The sequence below is a fragment of the Piliocolobus tephrosceles genome, chromosome 6 (genome assembly GCF_002776525.5).
Source record: "Piliocolobus tephrosceles isolate RC106 chromosome 6, ASM277652v3, whole genome shotgun sequence".
Taxonomy (NCBI): domain Eukaryota; kingdom Metazoa; phylum Chordata; class Mammalia; order Primates; family Cercopithecidae; genus Piliocolobus; species Piliocolobus tephrosceles.
The window spans coordinates 37,420,914-37,447,515 of NC_045439.1; the positions used below are offsets into that span (position 1 = coordinate 37,420,914).

The following is a 26,602-nucleotide window of genomic DNA, read 5'->3' on the forward strand; positions in this document are numbered from 1 at the left end:
AAAAAAAAAAAAAAAAAAAAAAAAAAAAAAAAGCATAATACATATATTGAGTAAGAATATCCAGAATTTATGAAGAAGTACAAATCAGTAAGTAAAAAACAACAAAAAAAATCAGTTTAAAAAATGAGCAGAAATGTTGAACAGGTACTTTACCAAGAAAATATCCAAATACCCAATAAGCATTTGAAAAGTACTGAACTTTATCTCTCATGAGAGCAATGCAAATTAAAACTACAGTGAGTGTCAGTATACACCTAGAGTGTTTAAAATTAAAAAGACTTATAGTATCAGGTGTTAACAAGGGTATGGACCAACTGAAACACTCATACATTTTAGGTGAGTATTCAGGAGAAAGCAAGCTTTTTATTAAGGAGTTCAGAGGACAGAACACTAGCATGAGTATTGTAAACCTACGTATGGTGAAGATGGGTGAGTAGAAGACAGAAAGAAGGGAGTAGCTTAATAACCAGAAGGCATGCCCCTGACTAAAGCTAATCCTTGTGACAAGCAAATCCCAGGGATCTCCAGCTTTTCTGTTGCAGTTTTCTATAATACCACCAAAATTTCTAGGTCCCCCTGACTCTTCTCTCTCTCTCTTTTGTCCCTTTAAGGCAGCTCTGTAAAGAGCCAGTGTACAACCATTAGGGAAACCTATTTGTCAGTATCTACTAAAACTAAACACCGTAACTCCATGACACGGCAATCTCACTCTTAAGTATATCTAAGAGAAATGAGTACCTATTTCCACCAAAGACATGTGCAGGAACATTTACAGCTGCTTTATTTATAATAGCCAAAAGCTAGGAACAACCTAAATATCCATCAAAAGAAAATGGAAAATGGGTAAATAAACTGTGGAATAGCCATACAATAGAATATTACACAAACATAAATAAACAACAAACTATAAATATACACATTGACATGGATGAATCTCACAGTCATAGTGTTGAATAAAAGAGTTCAAATACAAAAGAATCTCTACTGTGTGATTCCATTTGCATGATGCTCAAGAACAGGCAAGTTATGGAAGGCAGAATAGTGGTTACCTTTGGGTAAGGTATTGACTAAGGAAGGCATGAAGGAAACTTCGGGGCTTCTATATCTTGACCTGGGTGGCAGTTTCGTGGTTGTATACCTATATACATTTTTACTGAGCAATGCCCTTAGAATTAGTGCATGTTACTGTATTATGTTGTATCTTTTAATTTCTTTCTTTGTTTTTTTTTTTTTGAGATGGAGTCTCGCTCTGTCGCCCAGACTGGAGTGCAGTGGCGCAATCTCAACTCACTGCAAGCTCCGCCTCCCGGGTTCATACCATTCTCCTGCCTCAGCCTCCCAAGTAGCTGGGACTACAGGCGCCCACCACCACACCTGGCTAGTTTTTATATTTTTAGTAGAGACAGGGTTTCATCATGTTAGCCAGGATGGTCTCGATCTCCTGACCTCGTGATCCACCCACCTTGGCCTCCCAAAGTGCTGGGATTACAGACGTGAGCCACCACTCCTGGCCTGTATTATGTTGTATCTTAAAATTTAAAAAAAGAATCCAAGGCCACTATTGTCTTCAAATGGGTATTTATCTTCTTCCTTATGATTCCAGTGGCTGTGGCAATAACACTGGCTCTTTACAGAGCTGCCTTAAAGGGACAAAAGAGAGAGAGAAGAGTCAGGGGGACCTAGAAATTTTGGTGGTATTATAGAAAACTGCAACAGAAAAGCTGGAGATCCCTGGGATTTGCTTGTCACAAGGATAAGCTTTAGCCGGGGGCATGCCTTCTGGTTATTAAGCTACTCCCTTCTTTCTGTCTTCTACTCACCCATCTTCACCATACGTAGGTTTACAATACTCATGCTAGTGTTTTGTCCTCTGAACTCCTTAATAAAAAGCCTACTTTCTCCTGAGCACTGTATTCCTTTCTTAAACTTCTTTGTTTTTTATTAATGTCATCGTCTCTCTTGTAATCATCCTGGCTGAAATCTCAAAGTTTATATGCCTCTTCTGTCTCTCCCTCCCTCTGCCATAGACATCTTTGCTCTCTGTTAGTGCTTGGCCACTCTTTTCATTCCTTAAATCCCTACCCTACTTCAGACCCATTTCACTGTCTCCATAAGGTTCTGACTTCACTGGCTCCTTAGCTTGCGTCTCTTCTCCGTTTGCACCACCCCACAAAACACATACACATAGAGGATACTTTCTCCTTTTTTCTTGATTTTTCTTTACGTATTCATGTCATAGTTACCAAGATCAAATGGTGATCCATCAGGGATAACTTCCTTGCTAGATCTCCCTGTTACATAATCTTAAAAATGATTTTACTCACCATGTCCCCCAGCACCTGGCACTATTTTGGCACAGGTGTCCCTAACTTCTAGAGGAAAGGATCTCTCTATTCAGAATTTCTATAATGTTTATGGACCTGTTAATCCCTGAGTATAATGATATGAATCCAAATGTTGTATTTCAGGAATGAATCCTTAGAGGAGATTGTAAGATTTCTTGCTGGGCTTTGAATGTCACCATCAGTTATGTGGCAGAGAGCCAGGTAGTCTGGTGAAGTTGCTTTGTAGCTTTTAGGCCACAGGGTGGAGTTGTAGAATCAGTTTTGCCCACTGGAGGACACCAGGTTGCTGGTTTCCTAACCCAGTGATTCTCAATCTTTAAGGGGCATCAGAATCACCTGAGGAGCTTGTTGAAGCACTCCTTCCCAGACCCCATACCTACAGACTGAATTGTTGGTCCGGGGTGGGATCTTTGATTCTGCCATTATTTAACATATACCCAAGGTGATTTTGCAGTTTTGCTGATCTTACAAGATGGAAGCTATGGTTTTTTTTTTTTTTTTTTTTTTTTTGAGACGGAGTCTCGCTCTGTGGCCCAGGCTGGAGTGCAGTGGCCGGATCTCAGCTCACTGCAAGCTCCGCCTCCCGGGTTCACACCATTCTCCTGCCTCAGCCTCCGGAGTAGCTGGGACTACAGGCCCCCGCCACCTCGCCCGGCTAGTTTTTTGTATTTTTAGTAGAGACGGGGTTTCACCGGGTTAGCCAGGATGGTCTCGATCTCCTGACCTCGTGATCCGCCCGTCTCGGCCTCCCAAAGTGCTGGGATTACAGGCTTGAGCCACCGCGCCCGGCTGGAAGCTATGGTTAATCAGAGAGGTCCATGTTGAATTTGCTCAAGTTCACTCAGACCCCAGGTCTTTGGGGTTTAGGCCAGAGATTCCTTGTGTCCATTCCTTCTCACCAAACACAAATGTCTTTCATGACAAGAGACTTCACTTCAAACCAGAGCATCTGGGGGAATGCCTGATAAATGGAGGGGAGCTCTGCAAACATGTATCATTTCATATTCTTCCTTTCGTATTCTACAAGTCCAGTTATTCAGAAGTAGATGATATCAAAACCTAAATTAAATGGACTTTCTTATTTTATTTTTTAATTTAATTTTATTTTATTTTTTTTTTTTTGAGACAAAGTCTTGCTTTGTTACCCAGGCTGGAATGCAGTGGTGTGATCTCGGCTCACTGCAGCTTCCACCTCTTGGGTTCAGGCAATTCCTCTGCCTCAGCCTCCCGAGTAGCTGGGACTGCAGGCATGCGCCACCATGCCTGGCTAATTTTTTTGTACTTTTAGTAGAGATGGGGTTTCACCATGCTGGTCAGGTTGGTCTTGAACTCCTGACTTCAAGTGATCCACCCATCTCAGCCTCCCAATGTGCTGGGATTACAGGCATGAGCCACTGCGCCTGGCCAACTTTCTTATTTTAAAATCATATGTTGACTTTTTCTTCTTAAAAATTTTTATAGTAGGGCTTTTTTTCAAATATATGTAAAAGTAGGCTGGGTGTGGTGACTCACGCCTGTAATCCCAGCAATTTGGGAGCCCCAGGCAAGAGGATTGCTTGAGGCTAGGAGTTCAAGACAAGCCTGGGTAATATACACCCTATCTCTACAAAAATGTTTTTTTTAAATGAGTCAGGTGGGGTAGTGGCAGAACCTGCAGTCCTAGATACTGGGGAGGCTGAGGCAGGGGGATCGCTTGAGCCCAGGAGGTTGAGGCTGCAGTGAGCCATGACTGCACCACTGCGCTCCATCCTGTGTGACAGAATGAGACCCTATCACTAAAAAAAAAAAAAAAAAAAAAAAAAAAAAAACTTTAAAAAAACAGATAGGGCTGGGCGCAATGGCTCACACCTGTAATCCCAGCACTTTGGGAGGCCAAGGCGGGTGGATCACCTGAGGTCAGGAGTTCAAGACCAGCCTGGCCAACATGGTGAAACCCTGTCTCTACTAGAAATACAAAATTAGCCGGGCATGGTGGTGGGCGCCTGTAATTCCAGCTACTTGGGAGGCGGAGGCAGGAGAATCACTTGAACCTGGGAGGCGGAGGTTGCAGTGACCTGAGAGCATGCCATTGCACTCCATTCTGGGCAAAAAGAACAAAACTCCATCTCAAAAAAAGCAAAACAAAACAAAAAAAAAACAGGTAAAAGTAGAATAGTAAAAATAAGATTTACCTATTCTGCGTATTTCACACCATGTGTAATTATTCGGGGTTCTCCAGAGGAACAGAACCAATAGGATATATGTATATATAAAAGGGAGTTCATTAGGGAGAATTGGCTCATACCGTTACAAAGGTAAATGATAGGCTGTCTGCAAGCTGAAGAATGGGAAAAGCCAGTAGAGTGGTCAGTTGAAGTGTGAAAGCCTCAAAGGCAGGGAAGCCGACAGTACAGGCTTCAGTCTGATACCAAAGGCCCAAAAAGCCCCCAGGAGGCCACTGGTGCAAGTCCCAGAGTCCAAAGGCAGAAGAACTTGGAGTCTTATGTCCAAGGGCAGGAGGAGAGGAAGCAAAGCATCAGGCTTGGAAAGAGAACAAGGAATGTCAACAAGCTGAATATCCCCCTTTTTCTGCTAGCTTTGTTCTAGTCACACTGGAACAATGCCTGCCCACATTAAAGGCGGGTCATCTTCTCCCTGCCCACTGACTGACATCTCAGTCTGCTCTGGAAACAGCCTCACAGACATACACAGCAACAATGCTTCAGCAGCCATGTAGGCATGCCTGAATCCAGTCAAGTTGACACCTAATATTGGCCATCACAATTTGTGACTTTCTGTCTGGCTTCTTTCACTTAGTATCATGTTTTTGAGATTCATCCACATGTATTAGTGTCTCGTTCCTTTTTATGGCTTAAATAATATTCTATTATATATACATTACACAGATATGGATATACACATTTTGTTTATCCATTCACCTAATGATGGCCATTTGGATTGTCCCATCTCCTGGCTATTGTGAATGATACTATCATTAACATTCATGAAAATTTTTTTTTTGAGAACCTGTTTTCAATTATTTTGGGTATATTACACCTAGGAGTAGAATTACTGGATCATATGGTGATCTATATTAAACTTTTTGAGAAACTACCAAACTGCTTTCCATAAAAAGATAATTAAAAAAGAAACATAACCACAATATTATTCTACCTAAAAAATAACAGTAATTCCTTAATACCATCTCATATCTAGTTGTTACAATGGTTTTTATGAAGCAGGACTCAAACTCCTTACAAAGCAATTAGATGATTTGACTTATAAGTCTTTTTTTGTTTGTAGGTACCCCTGTCTCTCACTTCTTTCTTTCTTTTTTTTTTTTTTAAAGACAGAGTTTCATTTTTATTGCCCAGGCTGGAGTGCAATGGCGCAATCTTGGCTCTCTGCAACCTCCACCTCCTGGGTTCAAGCGATTCTCCTGCCTCAGCCTCCTGAGTAGCTGGGATTACAGGCGCCCGCCACTACACTCAGCTAATTTTTGGTATTTTTAGTAGAGATGGGGTTTCACCATGTTGGCCAGGCTGGTCTTGAACTGCTGGCCTCAGGTGATCCACCCACCTCGGCCTCCCAAAGTGCTGGGATTATAGACATGAGCCACCCCGCCCGGCCGTCTCTCACTTCCTTTGCTTGCAACTTATGTGTTGAAGAAACTGGATTATTTGTCTTAGGAATTTCTTATATTCTAGCTTATGCTGATTGCATTCTTATACTGCAATTTCGCATGTTCCTCTGACTCTGGTTTTTCCCATAATTTGATATTAGATCTAGAAGCTTGAACAAATTCAGATTTGATTTTTTTTAAATGGGTACAAAAATATTTCATTGATGATGTGTATGTCCATAAAGAAGTTAAAAATACCTGGTTATCTCTCCTTTTGTTTTGAAATAACTTTGACAGACTTCTTAGTTTAGCTTTTTAAAATACAAGCAATGCTGGTGAAGATGTAGAGAAACTCAGTCACTCATATATTGCTGGTGGGAATATATGATGGTACATCCTCTCTGGAAAACAGTTTGTAGTTACTTTATAAATTAAAGACGAGCTTATAACCCAGCAATTTCATTCTTGGATCTATATCTAGAAGAGATGAAATTTATTTCTACACAGAAACTTGTACATGAATGTTCATAGCAGCTTTACTCCTTATAACCAAAAGCTGGAAACTACCCACATATCCTTCATTAGGTGAATGTGGTACATTCGTACCACAGACTACTACTCAGTGATGAAAAGGAACTGTGTTGATACAACTTGGATGAACTTTAAGGAAATTTTGTTGACTGAAAAAAGCCAATCTCAAAAGAATACATGCTGCGTAATTCCATTTATGTAATCCTCATTGATGATATAATTCTCAAGATAAGTACAGATTATTGATTGCCAGGAGTTAGGGATGAGAGTAGAAGACAGAATTGCATGAGGGAGTCTTGTGATGGTACTGATAAATATCTTAATTGCAGTGATTGTTACATGAAGCTATGCATGATGTACATATACAAGCTATACAAGTGAGTTTCCATAGCATAGTGGTTATCACATTCACCTAATACAAATGAATGCATGTGTAACTGGTAAAATCTGAATAAAGTCTGTGGATTGTACCAGTGTAATTTTCCTATTTGCGATACTGTACTATGGCTATGCAAGATGATGATAACATTGGAAGAGGCTAGGTAAAGGATGCACAGGACATTCTTGTACATTTCTTGTGTCTTGCTCTGAATCTATAATTATTTCAAAAGGAAAAGAAAAAACCAGCAACAGGTAATAATGTTCTCCTTTTAAAACTGTCCACAGGCTAAAGCCCCCTCTGACTACCTCTTCTAGTCCTGGTCCTTCATGTTTTCTCCTGGGGGTAGTGAGTATTATGAGTTTATAACATATGCTTCCAGAACTTTTTCTTGGTTTTTATATGCTTACACATGTACCTGTAGAAAAATATATGGCATTATTTCCATATGCTTGTATGTTTTTCACACAAATAATATGCTGCTATATAATCATTCTACAACTGGACTTTTGCAGTTCATTGGTATGTGTTGAGAATTTATCCATATACTTGTGCGTTCTGCATAACGATTTTCAGTCAGTAATGGACCCATGTATATGACAGAAGTCCCATAAGATTATAATGGAGCTGAAAACTTCTGTCGCCTGGTGATGTAGCTGTCATAACATTGTAGCACAACACATTATTCATGTGTTTGTGGTGATGCTGGTGTAAACAGACATACTGTGCTGCCAGTCATATAAAAGTGCAGTACATACAATTTGATATACAGTACATAACACTTGATAATAAACAGCTATGTTACTGGTTTACCTATTTACTATACTGTGTTTCTTACAGTTATTTTAGTGTATATTCCTACTTATTTAAAAAAGTTAACTCTAAAGCAGCCTCAGGCAGGTCCTTCAGGAGGTATTCCAGAAGGAAGTATTATCATAAGAGATGACAGCTCCATGTGTATTATCAACCCTGAAGACATTAGTAGGACAGATGTGAAGGTAGAAGATAGCGATATTGATGATCCTGACCCTGTGCAGTTCTAGGCTAATTGTGTGTGTGTGTGTGTGTGTGTGTGTGTGTGTGTGTCTTAGTTTTTAACAAAAAAAAGTTTAAAAAGTAAAAAAAAAAAAAAATAGGAAAAAGCTTATAGAATAAGGATATAAAGAAGGAAAATGTTTTTGTACAGCTGTACAATGTGCCTGTTTTAAGCTAAGTATTATAACAAGAGTCAAAAAGTTAAAACAGTAAAAAAGTTATAAAGTAGAAAAGTTATAGTAAACTAATGGCCGGGCATGGTGGCTCACGCCCGTAATCCCAGCACTTTGGGAGGCTGAGGCAGGGATCACTTGAGGTCGAGAGTTTGAGACCAGCCTGGCCAACATGGTGAAACCCTGTCTCTACTAAAAATACAAAGATTAGCTGGGCATGGTGACATTGCCTGTAATCCCAGCTACTAAGGAGGCTGAAGCAGAAGAATCACTTGAACTCGGGAGGCAGAGGTTGCAGTGAGCTGAAATCACACCACTGTACTCCAGTCCGGGTGACATTTATTTAAATTAAATTAAAATAAATGTAGTGTAGCCTAAGTGTATAATATTCATATAGTCTGTGGTGGTAGTGTACAGTAATGTCGTAGGCCTTCACATTCACTCATCACTCACTCACAGACTCACCCAGAGCAACTTCCTGTTAAATTATCTTGTTGGATCCTTACATGATTAGCACATGGATGAATTTAACTCACTTAAAGGATGTATGGTGGCATCATGGCTTCATGTGAGATGTAGAGACCTGAATGGTCATTGACAAATCACTGTGGACCACAGATCTGCACCTATGCAGGAGGACTTTGACTCAGATGCTCTCCAAGCCTCCTGCTATTTATCTGATTTTATGCTGCTCTGCTGCTTGCCTCTCAAGATCAGGTTTCATGGGTAGACAAATGTCAAGAGCCATGTGAACTCAATGGAGCCTGTTTTTACTTTGTGTGTGTGTGTGTGTGTGTTTGTTTGTTTGTTTTGAGACAGAATCTCACTCTGTCACCAGGCTGGAGTGCCGTGGTGCAATCTCTACTCACTGCAACCTCTGCCTCCCGGGTTCAAGCGATTCTTCTGCCTCAGCCTTCTAAGTAGCTGATACTACAGGTGTGCACCACCACGCCCAGCTAATTTTTTAAATTTTTAGTAGAGACTGGATTTCACCATGTTGGCCAGGATGATCTCGATCTCTTAACCTCATGATCTGCGCGCCTTGGCCTCCCAAAGTGCTGGGATTACAGGCATGAGCCACTGCACCAGGCCTGTTAGTTTCGTTTTAAAAATGTTTTAAGTCAGTGTTTTTCAAACTGCTGCTTATGATCTATTAGATTGTTCATTCAACAGCTGATTATCAAATGCCTATTGTCTGGCAGTGTTTAAGCATGAGATACACAAAGAAAAGATATAAAAGCTAATCATCTAGTGGGAAAAGACAAACAGGAAACAAAATAAATATGTAAAAATACATGGTATATAAGATGGTGATTGATGCAGTAGAGGAAAATGAAGTGGGCCAGGGAGGAAGCATTGGAGAAGTTGTATTTCTGCATAAGGTGTCAGGAAAGGCCTAACTGAGGATACTTGAATAAAGAGCTAATGAATGAACCATGCTCAGACCTAGGGAGGAACATTCTAGGCTGCAGGGTCTGGTAAGTACTACAGCTCTGCAGCAGAAGCATGCCTGGCATGTTCTAGGAGCAGTTAAGAGGCACCATGTGGTTGAAGTTGAATAAGGTCCTAGGAGGTGGGGTCAGAGACATAAAGGATGAGGGTAGGGGGTATTGTCTAGGGCCTTGCTGGCATTGTAAGGAATTTGGTTTTTACTCTAGTTGAAATGGGGAGCCACTGGAGGGTTTTCAGCAAAGGAATGATAGGATTAGATTCATGGTTCAGCATCTCCTCTGCCTGCTTTGTTAAGGATAAACTGAAGCATGGGCCAAAATGAAAGCAGAGACAAGCTAGGAAGCTCTTTCAATAATCCAGTGGGTGGCCAGGCATGGTGGCTCATCCCTGAAATCCCAGCACTTTGGGAGGCTGAGGCGGGCATATCACTTGAGGTCAGTAGAGTTCAAGACCAGCTTGGTCAACATGCCAAAATGCTGTCTTTACTAAAAATACAAAAATTAGCTAAGCATGGTGGTGCCGCCTGTAATCCCAGCTACTCGGGAGGCTGAGGCAGGAGAGTCGCTTGAACCCGGGAGGCAGAACTTGCAGTGAGCCAAGATTGCACCATTGCACTCCAGCCTGGGCGACAAAGTGAGACCCTGTCTCAAAAAATAATAATGATAATAATTCAGTGGGTGATGAAATCAATTTAGATGGTCACAAGTACTTCTTACATAAAAAGTACACAATGGAGGCCAGGCACGGTGGCTCACACCTGTAATCCCAGCACTTTGGGAGACTGAGGCAGGCGGATCACGAGGTCAGGAGATCGAGACCATCCTGACTAACACGGTGAAACCCCCTCTCTAATAAAAATACAAAAAAATTAGCCGGGCCTGGTGGTGGGCACCTGTAGTCCCAGCTACTCGGGAGGCTGAGGCAAGAGAATGGCGTGAACCCAGGAGGTGGAGCTTGCAGTGAGCCGAGATCACACCACTGCACTCCAGCCTGGGCGACAGAGCAAGACTCTGTCTCAAAAAAAAAAAGAAAGTGCATTGCATATAGTAGCTGCTAAGTATTGTTTAATGAATTTATGCTAAATTAGTGTGGGTATAGGAGAATGCAGTATAAAATGTACTTATTATGAAAGGTTACTATAAAAAATTTTTAAAGCTATTGTTCTGAGGCATTCATATTATTGCCAACTAGAGGTGATTTTGGTTTTTGGACATGTTCTCAATGAGTGGCTCCTGTATGAAACAAGCTGTTTTCCTGTAATCGTGTCTCATCAGTCAGCAGGTGGAGGAAAGGAGTCTTTCCTTGACCTTTCTGTCTTCTCTTGTTTTCAATTGTTTTTATAAGAGTTCTTTTTAGAAAGTACCAAATCATAATTTTTGTTTTCAGACCCTCTTCTGCTTAGGAATTTTTTCCACACTTTTCTTCTCTCCTCTTCAGCATTCCTGTAGCTTTGTGGCCTTGTCATCTAATACTCAGTGCACCCACCCCAACTTCTTGTCTTGCCATCACAGACTGTCCGTTTACCTGCATATCTTCCCACTCCCTCCTTCTGCACTGTTACTGTTGCTGTAGCAACTGCCATCTCAGTGTCCCTCCTTCCCCTTGCTTTCTTCCTTCTTGCCAACCACTGTTCATTGAACTCTTCCCAGTTTTATGCACTGTGAGGTCAGGGCTAATACTACGTAAGATGAAGATTAAATGGCTGTTTATGAAAATCGTTATTTCGCCAGCTTTTGGGTAGAGAGGGGTTTTGAATAAACCAGGCCATCTGATAAATGACTAAATGTTGAGTCCCTTATTTTGTGGAAAGTCATGATAATAAATCTGTTATTATACTGTTTCTTAATTCACTTTGAGATTTTGGTTGGTTCTGTGGGGCTTTTGGAACCTGTGGGCCAAAAAAGTTGAAGTGTTCGGGGCTCTAGAACGCTTCCTCTCTGAGCACGTTCCTGTTCTGGAAGATGATGATTAGAAACACTGCAATGTCCGCCATCCTTATGTGCTTCATGAAAGGGCTGGATACGCCATTTGATTATATAAAGATTTCTTTATAGAAATTTAGTCAAGCTTTTCTGCCAACTTCAGTCAAATTTCTGGAGATTCAAAAAGTATACCGAATTCATCTATATATCAAGCCAGAGAAGCCTTGCAGTGAATCATGTTCTGGGGGAAATAAATGTGTTTATTCACAGATCTCAATGTGTCTTTCTTAGGCTGGTTGTCTGACAGTTCTGGGTCTCTCTAGAGAAGTTTCAGTCTTGGGACTGAGGAGTGCATTAGGAAAACAAAAGAGAAAGCCCAGGTTTTTCATCCCCCTTCCAACTGACATAAAATAAATGGTTAAGGAATTATTGGGGCTCTAAACATACTTGAATGCGACCAGTGTGGAATGTGACTCCCTGAACTTGCTCACTTTTTACCTAGTTCTAGTATCTTCTAGGATTTATCATATTCTATGGGTTGTGTTATAGGAAATACAAAACATCCCATATTCCTTATAGGTCATCCTGTCTTAAATCAGAAACTGTGGTGGGGAGAGACTTTCTCCCATAGAAAGGACCTTGCTTTTCCCTCTCTGCTTGTGGTATGACACCAGCTCTGATGTCTGTGAGTTAGGACAGTAGTGCCTTGACTCCAAGCATTCCACCAGTCTTATAAAACTTTTACATGTGAACAATGAAGAAATTCATGCCAGTGGCCTTTGGAAAATCTTGTTGGCACCACCAGGTGTACCATATGGATTAATCATGGATTTATAGTAATCTAGGTCCACAGAGCCTGATCTTGGAAGCTTTTTCAATTCCCTGTGTTGTGCTAGAAGTGATACTCTCAATCACTTTTCCTGGAAACAGCCTTGGCCTGTTTCTCTTGTGTTCCAAGTCTTGCCTTGGTCAAGTACTTTTTTAAATGTTCTTTTTACCCCACCAGAGCAATAAAGAAGTCCAATTGAGTGGACTTAAAAAAACAAACAAACAAAAAAAAACTCCGCAGGAGAGGGCTTGTGAGGAACGTTTTCCTGATGTTCTGAGGTGTTCTTGCTTTTTGCCCTGGGTCTTTTGGATCACCTTGGATCACCTTCTACCCTGTTCTTGTTGTGTTTTATAGCAAATACTTGGATGAAGATAGGTTGGGATAGATGTATTTCATTAAATTTTCTTATAAAGATATTTTTATTTGAACTCATTGTTAACATGTTTTGCTAGTTCTTGCAATATGTTGCTCATCTCATTTGAATGTATTGGTAGCCACTTCTCTGAAGGAGTAGAGACAGTGGCATTTTCATTATCAAGATAAGTGTCCAGAAAGCAAGTCAGGATTGAGGCATTCTTGTTTGTATAGAGGCATCCCTATTTCTTTAAGAGAAAATGAGAAATTAATTCTTCAGGGAATGTGTTAAGGACAGGAATAGAACTCCGATCTGAAAAGGAATTGGAGATCCTTCTGCAAACAGACATGAGACCATAAAAAGTGCCTTATGGTATGGTTAGCTTTTCATTGACTTTGATAATTTATCTTTTGTCCACCTTGTTTTCTCTCCACCCCCAACCCCACAAATTCCAAAATGGAATCATGTTTCTCACAGTGTGGTTTGAGAGTCACCTGTATTACAATTAACTGGTGTTGCTGGTAAAATTCAGCTACCTGGGCCCACTCTCCAGATTGAATTAGAATATTGTTGGGGGGCAGGGGGGTGGGAATCCTGAGAGTCTACGTTTTTTAAAGTCCTTGATGATTTTTCATGCGTCTCACACTTGAAGCCAGAATCTTTGACATCATCTTTGTATCTTGACTATGAGGGCAAACTGCTTCCAAGCTCTGCCTTTTTAGCAAACCAGATCATCCTTATCATTCTCACCAGGAGTGGGCAGCTGCAGACCCCTGCTGATAAATTACAGCAGGTAATGTATGATAATATAATGATAATGTAACTTACTTTCTGGATTTCAGGTGTCATTCCATCCCTCTGGAAGGAATGGAATTTTGTGACAAAACATGAAGTTTTCAGTGTTGGTGGCTGCTGCTCTTTAAATAGCACCCCTGAACACTCTAGGAGCAAGATTCCTCTGTACTTTCTTTGTGTGAGAGGTTAGAGTTCCCTGCCCAGAAGCATAGGCAAGAGAAAAGTTAGTTACCATCCTGGAGCCCACAACCTAATTCCTGTAGTGTAATCAGACTACAGATGGTGGGTCAGGGAGCTTGGGTGGGGTTGGGATGGTCCATATGCCATCCTGGGCAGACTCCTCTACAGACCTGACTAGACTGGGCAGAGGAAGTTCCTGGTAACAGATGGAAAGGGTGTTTGCCAGAGGCTCTAGCTTTCCTCTCAAGGATGCCTGAGCTGCTGCAAACCCCTGCTGCTATGGCTGGTGAGGCTGGCCAAGTCTCTTTCTGTTGACTCTTGTTTCCACTCCCAACTCCTAGTCAGTCCTACAAATGCTGGTTTATTTGCACACTGCATGCTGATTTTGGATTGAAAGCCTCTCATTGTTTTTGAGTTCAGTGTTTAGATAACACCACATGCCTATCGTAGCCAGGGCACCCTGTAAAGGAAATGCCTGGTCTCTAACAGTACTGTCATTCATTTTATGTATGCGAGTGAGTGTGGTCTGTGTTTCGGACCATTATAAGAGCATTTCTCTGCAGGGATTACTACTTGGGGCCTGCAGGGATACCAGGCCCCTCCTTGATGTCTGGAATTCTAGGGGTGCTTTTCTAAGTCTTCCCTCTTTCATTTCATTCCAATCCTAAAAGGATTACAGGTTGTTTTGCCCAAGGCTCATTTCCACACATAGCTGCAGTACCAGAGCATTCCTTCCTTTGGTGAGAAGACTGCTTTGGGGGACACAGGACTGACTGGGGCTGGTGTTGGTACAGGATGTTTTTGTGACCAAGCTAGGTTGGCAGCTGCCTCTGTACTGTGGTTTCAGGGCTTCCCTTCCCATAGGATAGGATAGCTCTTTTCTTGTCCACTTAATTTTCCCCACCATTCTCTTGGCAAAAAAAGAAAATGTGTTATCTTCATTCAGTATTAACTTTCTTCTGGTAATATATAGCTCTTTTTTCATTTGGTACAATGCGATTAAAACTTCTTTAAAATGTTTCAAATAAATCTGTTAGGCTCTAATTTAGTCGTCTTGAGGCCCTTTTCAGGTCTGTGATTCTCTAGAATTTATAAACTTTTTTCTCTAAATCTACTGGGATCACTACCTATCCATGACAGTAATGTCTGTATGAGACAGAGTGAGTTCTAATGTGGCACTTGTTCTACAGTGTCCCCAACATATATACTTAACTTCACTTCCCTGCCAGTAATCCAGTGCTCCAAAAATTAACCCAAAATACAAAAGAAAACTTGGTTTTGACATGGACTATGAGCATTCATCCCTCTGTAATAAAATAGTGATCCTGACTGCCTGAAAGATCACACTTACCACTCCCCACAACCTTTAAAAGTTAGTACTGTATATACTTGTTAATGTTCATGGCCATCCTGGTTCACTGTAATATTGAAAGTACGTTCTGAGTCATCAAAAGAAATTATTTAGAACCATACTGTGTGAAACTTTTTAAAAAATGTGAATCTTGGGCCGGGCGCGGTGGCTCAAGCCTGTAATCTCAGCACTTTGGGAGGCCGAGACGGGTGGATCACAAGGTCAGGAGATCGAGACCATCCTGGCTAACCTGGTGAAACCCCGTCTCTACTAAAAAAAAAAAAAAAAAACTAGCCGGGTGAGGTGGCGGGCGCCTGTGGTCCCAGCTATTCGGGAGGCTGAGGCAGGAGAATGGCGTAAACCCGGGAGGCGGAGCTTGCAGTGAGCTGAGATGCGGCCACTGCACTCCAGCCTGGGCGACAGAGCAAGACTCCGTCTCAAAAAAAAAAATAAAAAATAAAAAAAAATAAAAAATAAAAAATGTGAATCTTATGAAACTATGGAAGAATATTAGGTGAACTAGAACATAGTACTCTTTAGTGAAGCTAGATAAATGAAGTTCTATGTATTAACCAAAGTATGTTTTAACGCTACATATCAATTTGTGGGGAATTATAAGGAAAACAAGTCATTTTCCTTTTCTAATTGTTGCACTCCTTGCTCTACATTTAAATTTAAGAATTGTCTTTAATGCTTATTCTCTAATCATGCTATATAGAATATAAAAATTCTCCGTGAACAGATGAAAAATTCAAAATAAAGTAATAAAATGATTATGATTGAAAAATTATCCATTATAAACAATAAAGTTTCTATTGTTCATTTTTTTTAGACAGGGTCTTGTTCTCTCACCCAGGCTGGAGTGCAGTGGCGTGACCATGGCTCACTGCAGCTTCAACCCCCTAGGCTCAAGTGACACTCCCTCCTCAGCCTCCTGAGCAGCTGGGACTACAGGCACATGCCACCATGCCTGGCTAATTTTTTTATTTTTTTGTAGAGACAAAGTCTCATTATGTTGCCAGGGCTGGTCTCAAACTCTTGGGCTCAAGTGATCCTCCTGCCTCAGACTCCCAAAGTGCTGGGATTATAGGCATGAACCACTGCACCCAGCCTATTGTTTTTGCTGATGGTTCTTGTATCTCTAATATGAAGGATGAATATATTGCTTAAACACCGTCCATGACTACCCAGTTAGACTGGATACAACCCACTTCTCAGGGTCTTGACGAGTATGTTTTCAGTTGTGCAGTTAGCTTGGGTAAACAAAGTCATTATTTTAATATGTCTCTTCTTTCAAGATGTTTTTGTTATCCTTTTCTTGTAAATTTACTGGTGATTCATCTTTTGGAGACTGAGAAAGAGAACTGACAATTGAAGTAAATTGTTTTAAAGTAACCAAGGAAGCGTTGCTACCCTCATTATTCTAGCCACTGCATAGAAATATCCTTTTGCTGAAATTCAGCTGTACAAGCTTGACAGGAGGTCCTAGGCAAATGTGTTTTTCAGACTTTTGTCTGGTCTATCTCATGCCTGATTTCTGTGCCTTGTGCCTTCCAGTTCTCTCCTGCGCTATGGTGGAAACCTGTCCCTCCAAAGTGCCATGAGTGTACGATTCAACAGCAACGGGACCCAGCTCTTGGCCCTGAGGCGGCGCCTGCCCCCTGTGCTCTATGACATCCATTCCCGCCTGCCTGTGTTTCAGTTTGACAATCAGGGTTACTTCAATTCATGCACCATGAAAAGCTGCTGTTTTGCAGGAGATCGTGACCAGGTAAGTGCTGTCTGCCTCCTGCATCTCACACTCATGCTTTTCTCTCTGATTGTTCTTTCTACAAGTCTTTATTTCTCATTAGCATTATGTCAGGTAGAAACAATTAAGGGGAAATAGTGAGTGCCTGGAGATGTTCTGACTTAATAATAGTGAGTTTCTTCATCAAGGCTGCCACTGGGTATATACAAGGCACACACCATAAACCAAGGCTGGCCACCATATGGTTCTGAGCCACCTAGCTCTGCCAAGTTTGTGAACAGATTTTAAGATTCTAAGAATGTGCCATTTCAGAAGAAAGGAGGGAATCCATGGAAAATTAGCCTGCTGGGGAGAGAGACGTTAAAAAAAAGAAACCAATAAAACACAATGATGAATGAAACACCCTAAGTACCATCCAAAAGACATGTATCTTGAATGGCCTCTTGGGATGGCATCTTTTTCTTGGATGAAATGGGGTAAGCAGCTTTGTTTGAGAGGGAGCCAGATGCTGACTCTTTTTCTTTTTACTGCCAGCATCACAACTGGAAATGGAGAGCCCAAGCTGTGAATTTCCAGCCTTTTCTCAGTCTCACTAGGAATGGAGATGCTGATGTTGACTCAAAGCTGGCAGTTTAAGAATACACTTGGCATTCTTGCACCTTTCTGTCTTGGCCATAGAAGTTCTGAATTGTCAGTGACCAGTTGGGCTGGTCTGGGTAACAAGCCAAGGAAAGACAAATGCGAAGAAAGACAAATCTAAGGAAAGATTGATCAAATAAACAAACAGGATTTTTTATTCTCAAGCACAACAAATCTTATTGCTACTTCACGTATAGATTGGGAAAAAGAAAAACCTTAGTCTCTTGCTAATGCTTAGTGTTCTTATCTTTGGGTCAATGAACTATGTCAAATTTTGAGTTAACAATTCTTATATGTTGTACCCCACCTCTTTAGAGCTATTTTTGGCATAAAAGAAATATAAAAGAGGCATAAAAGAAAAATTTCTTTGAGAAACTGGCAAGACCTTGCTTTTTGAAGTAAAAGCTAGCATTTTTCTCCCTAGATAGGGGTTGCTGGAGGCTTCCTAATGTCATAGTTTAAGGATTAGTAGATGGAGTAGGAACCGAATAAATGCCTGTTGAATTGTCTTGTGTGTAGATAGATGAGAATGTTCTTTTAAGTTTTCTGAACTAGAGATTTCCCCTCTTTATATAAATAGAGACCATATATCCAAATTAAGAATTTATACGCATGTTGGAGTCTTAGGGCCTACTTAGCTGAGATCCGTACTGGAGACCACTAGGTGGCCTCAGTGATGTCTCCTTGGGGAGGCCACAGTACCTGAATGACTTAATTTGTATGTGCCTGTATGGCACTGCAGGGAATTTGTTTCTTGGGTGGGAAGAAACAGTTTCTAGAGGCGATCAGACTCACGATAGAACAGATATGCAGAATGGTTGATTTAGCTTTGTCTGGCTGTGGAAATGACAATCACATCTCTCCCTCTCTTCCTTTTTTCCTTCCTTCTTCTTTGCTTTTGTTGATTTTCCATATTTTATCAACTTCTTATGCATGTAATTCTTGTTTTGTTGAATAATAGAGCATGCAGTGAAGAGGATATTCATAGTTTATTAGGCTTTATTTCCAGAAACCAGAGGCTGAGGGAAAGGTGATTTTCTTCAGGTTGTATTTAGCAGCCAAAGCCTGTCTTCATGGACCTTAGAAGACCCAGAACAAAGACCTCTAGCCAACATGTAAGCACCTAGACCATGGTTTCCCATCCTTATCATTGTTAACATTTTGGCTAGATAGTTCTTTGTTGTGTGGGGCTGTCTTATGCATTATGAGATGGTTAGCAGTATCCCTAGCCTGTCTCTACTAGATGCCAGTAATATCATCCTAAGTTATTCTCCAGGCAACCAAAAATGTCTCCGGACATTGTCCCCTGGGGGGAAATTGCCCCTGGTTGAGAACCTGTGATCTGGATTATAATTACCCATTTTGCTCAGAGGCACTGGGGCAGGTATTGTCATAGGCAGAGCCACGGAAGGTATTTTGTGATAGTCCTAAGTATATACATGAAATATATCATTGTTTCTGCCTTTCAGTTTGTATGTAATTATAAAAATATTGAATGGCTTTTGATTTTTCTCTATTTAGATTTGACTAATTTATTATTTGTGACTTATGTCCTGTGGGAAGAGTTTATGGTTATTTTATTCTCTCTGACAAACAAGACTTCTTTTTGGCTGGGGTAAGTGGTTTTTCTTGAAAGAAGATGCAAAGTCATTGAATCTAACTTTGGATCAGTTAACAGAGTTAGTCTTAAATGTCTGTTCATATTCCTAAAATAGTTAGAGGTATATAAAATACAGAGATTTATGCTTGGCTTTTTTGTTGACTCCTTAGGGACTAAGAAATGCGGCTAATTCATCATTGTCTTGTCTCCAAATCCTGGCACACAGTGAGAACACAATAAAAATTTGTTGAAGTAAATCTTGAATACTTTTTTCAATGTGTGGTATTTAGCTTTGTGGGCCTAAGTCTTCTCTAACTGTAAATCAGGATTGATAAGTATGATTTTTCCTGTTCAACTTCCAGGGGCCTGGAAGGATGGATGAATTAAATAATTCATCCAATTAGGAAGATGAATTAAATAATGGATTTATAGTGAAACTAATCTGCTGAACTTACAGTTTTTTCAAGTGTTGAACAAGAGGTCAGTCTTACTGTCCCAGTCCTAGAATATGTCTCAAAGGTGATTTTTAGACTCTGACTTTCCACACTCAGGGATAAGGCAGCAGTTGTCACAGTTACAGTATGACCTGCGGGACTGACATGTATATTGTTTGATGAGTCTAGACAGAATCTTGTTTTCTGCTTTCAATTTCCAAAGCCTGCCTTTTCCTTATATTGGGCTTTATATTTGACCTCATTCCTGTATGCTCTGAGAACACCCACAGCCTGAGGCTCTGTGTTCTGGAACTCTTCATTTAGTCATAGGCTGGGTAACCATCCCAGACAGGAATCTGAGAATTTCCATAATAGGAATGACTGTGGATAAGAAAAGCAGTAAGAGATCCTATTTATCTGAGACAGTCATCTGGCTTTTAATTATGAGATTATTCAGTCCATACAGATGGACCCAGATATTGTTCAGAGTACGTGTACTTCTTTTTAAACTATCATTAATCTCAAAATAAAATTAATGTTTCAAGAAATTAGACTTGTGGAATAAAGTGTGAAATATCTGGGCCTCCTTTGTGTCTCCCTAATGCTCACTGCCACCCCGTAGATGAATTCTAATTTTAGAGCTATTAGAGATCATTTTGTATAAACCTTTTCTTTTACAGATGAGTAAACTGAGTCTCAGAGAGGTCACAAGTCACAACACATGCAAGTTTGTAGGCAAACCAGGGCTAGAACCCAGATTTTTGGGCTCTCAGTAGAGACACCTTTTCACTGTACAAATGATCACAACTTGTTGCAGACAGGAGCAAGACAGGCAGCAAAAAATAAGTGGATTGGGCTGGGAGTAAATATTAAAGAGTGGCGGGGACTATGGAGAGCCCACATCCCATGTAAATGGGTCAACTTCTACATAGCTTTAGCCCATTGTTGCCAGGGTCTCTGATTTTTTTCAAGAGAAGACAGAAATAAGGATTTTTATGTGAGGTCTCTTGGTTTTAAAATATTACAACAAATTCATACTTTATTGTATAGATGAAACAAATCTGTACACCATACCTATTCTGCTGTAGATCCACCAGTTTGAAACCTTTGTGCTTCATTCAGCAAGATGTTTTTTCTCATGTTTAGTGCCATGGACTGTCACTAACTCACCGAGACAAGTTCCTTTTTCCTGCTTCCTACCGAAGGCTTCCTAACTTCATGTCTTTTTTCTCGCTCCATCTTTTAAATTATGAGAGCATATATTTACTGAGCATTTACTGTGTGCCTGATGCTCTGATAGATACATTCACATAACATTGCCAGATGGTACCCTCTTTGAGATTTGCACTCAAAGCCCTGTATACAATCTGTCTTCCCCCCGCTTTTGGCTACAAATACATAGTTTGTTTCTTTCTAGTGTATTATAATTATTCAAGTTTGATAACTTCTAGCATCAGATCAGGTGACCATAGTGACATCAGGTTGGCTGGGTGGGTATCAACAGAAGCAATTAGCCTTAACTAAAGGCTTACATTTTTTTATTTTATTTTATTTATTTATTTATTTTTTATTTTTTATTTTTTATTTTTTTTTAAAGCAAGCCTACCTTCTAGTCTTGCAATATAGTGGGGAATCTTGCAGTAAAACAACATTCCTTTCCTTGGAGGCTGCCTGAGCCCAAAGGTTCTTCTTGCTTTCACTTCCTACTTGGATTTTTGTTTTGTTTTCTCCTGGAAGCCTGACTGGGTACATTCTGTCTTCTAAGCTTCACACACTTCTCTACATACTCAGTGAGCCAGTCTCTTAATAGGGTTAAAAAAGAATGCCAGTGTTCTACCTGCTGGCTTTTCTGGCATGCACGTATAAGACAGCACTTGGCTCCTGTTCCTTCTCTTTCACAATTCCTTAAATGGCTCTTGTCCTAGATTGTGAGTCCAGTAGAATGGCTGAGGCTTCTGGTAAGTAAGTCTTTCAGGCTAGCAGGCTTGTTTGCCTGGAAATGGACAGTTTGATCATTTAAAATATTTTTTGCTTTAGTCTCATATGATTCCTGGTCTAATAGTCCCTACATCTTGCTGAAAGTAGGATGTACACGAAAGGAGAAAGTATAGTAAGATTTTCTTGAAATGACTGAGCACTGGAGTACCTGAGCACTAGGATCTCTTATGCTGGTCTTTTGAACTTGATAGATGGCAAGGCCCCAAAAATCGTGATCATGAAATCATCTTGTCCCATCCCCTGGAGGAAAGAGCTGACTTGTACCCTATGAGTCCAACAAAACGGCCTTGGATAAATGGCCTCCCTCAGACATTACATCACCACTCAACCTCTCTGTGTTGATATTATATGGGTATAGCCGAGGTGTGGAATGCACCAGTAAGTACTCTGTAGGCCAGAGAGGCCCTCTAAAGTTATAACTGTGCCTTTTTTTTTTTTTTTTTTTAATAACTCCATGCACCCCTGATTAAGCCCATTTTTGGGCCTGGCATGCCATATGTTCTCCTTTATCTGAGATAAAGATGTACTTTTAATGAGGGAAATTCAACCCTTGGTTTCTATCCTTTGATTTGTTGTGATTTTAGGCTACTCTTTTTTTTTTTTTTCCATCTCCTTGCCGTTTATATCTTACGTATTTTTAGCTCTTTACCTTGTAAAGCATGTTCACATCCACTGTTACATTTTTTGTTGTTGTTTGTTTGTTTTTAGACAGAATCTTGCTCTGTCACCCAGGCTGGAGTGCAGTGGCTCCATCTAGGCTCACCGCAACCTCCACCTCCCAGGTTCAAGCAATTCTCGTGCCTCAGCCTCTGGAGTAAATGGAATTCCAGGCACGCGCCACCATGCCTGGCTAATTTTTTGTGTTTTTAGTAGAGACGGGGTTTCGCCATGTTGGCCAGGCTGGTCTCGAACTCCTGACCTCAAGTGATCCACCCGCCTCAGCCTCCCAAAGTGCTGGGACTACAGGCATGAACCACAACGCCCAGCCCACTATTATATTTGAATGCTCCCAGCAACCTTTGGGTGCAATTGGACAGGTTTTATCTTCACATGAAACTGAGGCTGACAGTAGTGTGAAATGGCAAATTGAATTGTTAGCAAAACCAGGACTAGACTCAGTTTCTTGTTTTTGACTGTACCCTCTTGCTCATGGGCATGCTGCCTGCTGTGTTATAGAGATCAAGCAATGATATGATCTGGTGAGGAAGAACTGAACACAGAATGTGGCAGAAGAATTCCTTGTATGTCTTGTTTAGAGAGTGAATGTTTTAGGAAACTTTTTTTGAGAAAGAGGGCAGACTTTCTGTTTTGTAAAGAGAAGGTAGAGGGAATATAACTTTTTTTTAAAAGGTATAAAAATAATTAAAACAGTAACATACATTTGTGTGTATGAGGGAGGGATATTTAAAATTAAAATATTATATTGTCACAAGAAAGACCAGATATTCCTTACTCTGCCATTGGGCAACCATGAAAATTAAAGCCTGTTTTATATACCAAAAATAAAAGAGAAACTTGATAGAAGTAACAGTGCTCAGTGCTTGCAACCGAAGTCAATTTATACTCTTGTTAGATAAGTCCAAATTCTAAAGGCTACAAAAATCCTATTAAATCAAGGGGGGAAAAGAATCATTTTAGGACGAAGTTATTCAAGATGAAAGAAAGGCATGTCTTCAGTGAGAGAACTGCCTACTGTTGGATACTTTCCTGCTAATGTGTTTAAAGATTTTGGACTTCTCAACTTTTCTTGGTTTTCTGGTAGCCAAATCCACCACTGCCTGCTCGCTTTTTCTGCTTGCCTTCATTGCTGTTTACATTCAGATCAGCAAAGGGAGGCACCTTGAAACCAAATGATAGAGTAAATTAAGGCAAATTAAAGTTATTAACATTGAAGATCTGTTTCAGAGAATGGGAATCGTAGGCTTGTATGTATGATTTATATGTTTCCTGGGCTGACTTATGAAGAAAGTAGTTCTTTTCAAGCCAAGACTGAATGTCAGAAATTTTAGACCAGGAAAAGTCAAATTCACTTGACAGAACCTTGGATTGTTTCAAGTAGTGAAGAAAACCCAATTCTTCTGGTTGCAAAATGAGCAAGGCATGCCGTCTCCCATTTAGGCCTCTGGCTGTTCTACCCACATGGTGAATATTATTCCTTAGGGTCATCTGGAGGGTCATACTGAACAATCCAGTCGACTTCAGTAATGTCCAGTCCTCTTGCTGCCACATCTGTACACAATAGTGTTCCCGAATCTGCATTGCAGAACTGGAAGAATGTGGTTGTATGCTTATTTTGCTTTTGCTTTCCATGAATGGCCAAGATGGGCAAATCATTGTAGTTCAGCAACTCATAGTGGTATTTCACGGACATACAAGATGAAAAGAAGGCCATCAGCTTATTTTTTTTTGGTTCTTAAGGAATGTAAAGAGCAGAAGGAATCTCTTTTCAGAAGGACAAACAACATATCCCTGCTCAAGACCATCCACTGTTGCATTAGCTGTATTATCAACACCAACATACAATGGCTCCTTTTTCAGAGAAATCCTTGCCAGGCATTCAACTTTTTGAGTTTGGGTGGCAGAAAAGAGCATCGTCTGTCTACGTGTTGGCAAAAGTTTAATAATTTGCTTTAATTCCTCTTCAAACTCAACATCCAAGATACGATCAGTTTCATCGATGACCAGACACTTCAGATTTTTATACGTAAACCCTGGGATATTCCGCATATGGTCCAGCAGATGGCCTGGTGTGACCACAATGATGTTGATCCCATTAGCAAGTTTCTATGCTTCAGCACGTCTGTTACTGCCACCCATTATCAACCCATAGGTATGCACGTGGTAAGTCATTAGCTCCTTAAGAACACCAAAAGTTTGCATAACTAGTTCTCTAGTAGGTGAGAGAATAAGGACCTCTGTTCCATTCCTGGGCATGAACTTAAATTTAACAATGAGTTCAGCCGCAGGGATGGGAAAAGCCGGGGATTTACCACCGACGGTTTTTGTAGCTGCAAGAAGATCCATGCCTTCCAGAAGTGGTCTGATACTTTTATGCTGAATTTCAGTCATGTTTGTAAAACCCATTTCTTTTATTGCCTTCAGAGTATTTTCATTGACAAGATTACATAGAGAAGCAAATGAAGTGTCCTCAAAAGCTCCTGTCAGTCCCGGGGCAGACTGGGCACCTCACTGTCATCTTCATCATTATCTGGCTTCTCCACATTATTTTCTGTTTCTTTAGGAGTCTTGGCACTTTCTTCTTCAGATTCCCCTTTGTTTTCAGTTTTTGCTTTTTTTGTATCAGGTCCAGCATCATTCACCATTTTTCTCTTTTTCCTTTTTGATTCTGAATTAGGAGACTGCATTGTTGCTTCTCCATTGGTTAATACAGTGGATTTCAGGGGAGATGTTTTAACTTTTATATTTTCCACTGCTTCTTGAGATACGTCTCCATTTTGAGCATCTGATAAGCCCAAGTTCATAGAATGTTTTGATTTTTTAACCTTTCCACCTCCTATTGTTTCTTCAGACACATCTCTATTTTGAGTTTCTGACAGGGTCAGATTTGAGGCCCCCTGAAACTTTAGGTTCCGCTGCCGCAATTTGAATTTCCGCTTCTCGATCTTCTTGCGTAGGAGTTTCATCGGCAGGTGAGACATGCTGTCCAAGTAGTGTCTAGACCATGGTGCTACACAGTACAGCTACTCAGTTCCAGAATACAACTTTATTAAATCAGCCATTTGTAACTCTTTTTGAATCCTGTACCTTTTTAAAACTCTAAAAACTATAAACAGTCATCTCAGAAAAATGTACATCTACGTTGTTTTCCATATAATAATAAAGTGTTTATGGAACTCTTGAAACCTAAAGGCTCAGGTATTATCAATCCTGGATTAAGATTTTTACCTTTGGGTTATGTTGTCTTTTAGTCCATTTACTGATGCAACTTTAGAACTTAGAAGCTTAAAAGGTTTTGGAGTATATGAGGCCTGCTAGGTATGGTCTGATTTATAATCGTTCAGGAACACAAGGTGACCTGGATTCTTCTTAGGAACAAGTGGAATTGATGTGATCTGGTGACAGGACATGGCAGTTCTTTAATGCATGGCTCCTGGCTAAGAGTCTGGGCCCCACTAGGAAATCCTTGGTAGATGTTAATGAAGAGGAACAGAGTATAACCTGTCTCATCCTCCGTAGAGATTTTACTTTTAGTAGAAGAGCTTTGCCTCTTTTTGAGGTATCTTCAAGCTTTGGAGAAAAAAGAAAATAATGTTACTTCCTCAGAATGCTGGGACACCTTTTCTTGAATGAAGAGTATAAATACTCATATATGGACTGAAGTGAGTGCTACCATCTCCTCACTCCCCAGTCCTCACATAAAAACTGAAGCCCATGGAAGGGGGCCAATGGTTAATGGCCCCTCATCTTGCTCAGGTTTCCAAAATGGTTGGCCAAATAAAGATTCATGTTTCTGGCCACTTTGTTATAACCACCTGTTGGTAATTTACAGCATTTTTTTTCTTTTCTGCTGATTATTTGACTGTTATTGGCTACCTTTATGGAATATTCCTTTATTAATAGAATTTTTTCTATGCAGAACCCATAAAGGTTGGTTATTTTAATAAACTGAAAGATTCCAGAAGCCTAATGGAGCTGAAATGGCAAATGGCTCAAAGAAGCAAGAATAATGTAACTTCACATGCAAAAATAGTGTTAATCTTATGGGTATGCATATTTGTATGCTTTTATTGGGAGGCAATGAAATTTCTCTTACCACAAATAAAATAAATCTATGGCTTTGCCCGTTTCCAAAGAAAATTTGCTCTGATTGCTTTGTATTTGTGGCAAGTACTGGTTATAAATGGTATGATCAAAGGTATATGCCAGTTAGCAAACCTTTTTCTGGAAATAGTCATCTAGAGAGCATATCACAGAGTTTTCAATCACATTGTTTTTCCCCTTCTGACAGAAGGTCAGGGGAAAATAAGAACTATGTTTGATTTAAATTTAAATAGCAGTCTCTGTGATGTTACCGATCTAGGCTAGCGAGCCATCTGGTTTTTCTGTGCTAGTCAATACAGCTAATTAGACAGGCATGCCATTTACTGAAGAATAATTAATCAATTACTATGGAAGGAGCCTTTGGAGAGAACTGGGTAAATTGATCAGTACTCAATGAATAGTAACTGATTGATATGTTTCCTTCGTCATCAACAGATGTTGGAGAAGATCA

General features: G+C 40.4%; 1 protein-coding gene and 1 pseudogene across 6 annotated transcripts in view; one reads left to right on the top strand and one right to left on the bottom strand.

The window, feature by feature from the left end:
* Positions 1–26,602, top strand: part of DCAF5 (DDB1 and CUL4 associated factor 5) — a 105,065-nt gene that overhangs the window by 44,289 nt on the left and 34,174 nt on the right. For 5 of the 6 annotated variants that reach the window (XM_023182634.2, XM_023182643.2, XM_023182661.1 and 2 more), the window contains exon 6: positions 16,506–16,719. In XM_023182634.2, the coding sequence (XP_023038402.1) occupies positions 16,506–16,719 (214 nt within the window). Of the gene's footprint in view, positions 1–16,505; positions 16,720–17,232; positions 18,938–26,602 lie in introns of those variants that run through there. The other variant, XM_023182682.3, reaches the window with a different exon arrangement.
* On the bottom strand, positions 23,043–25,028 carry LOC111520147 (annotated as a pseudogene).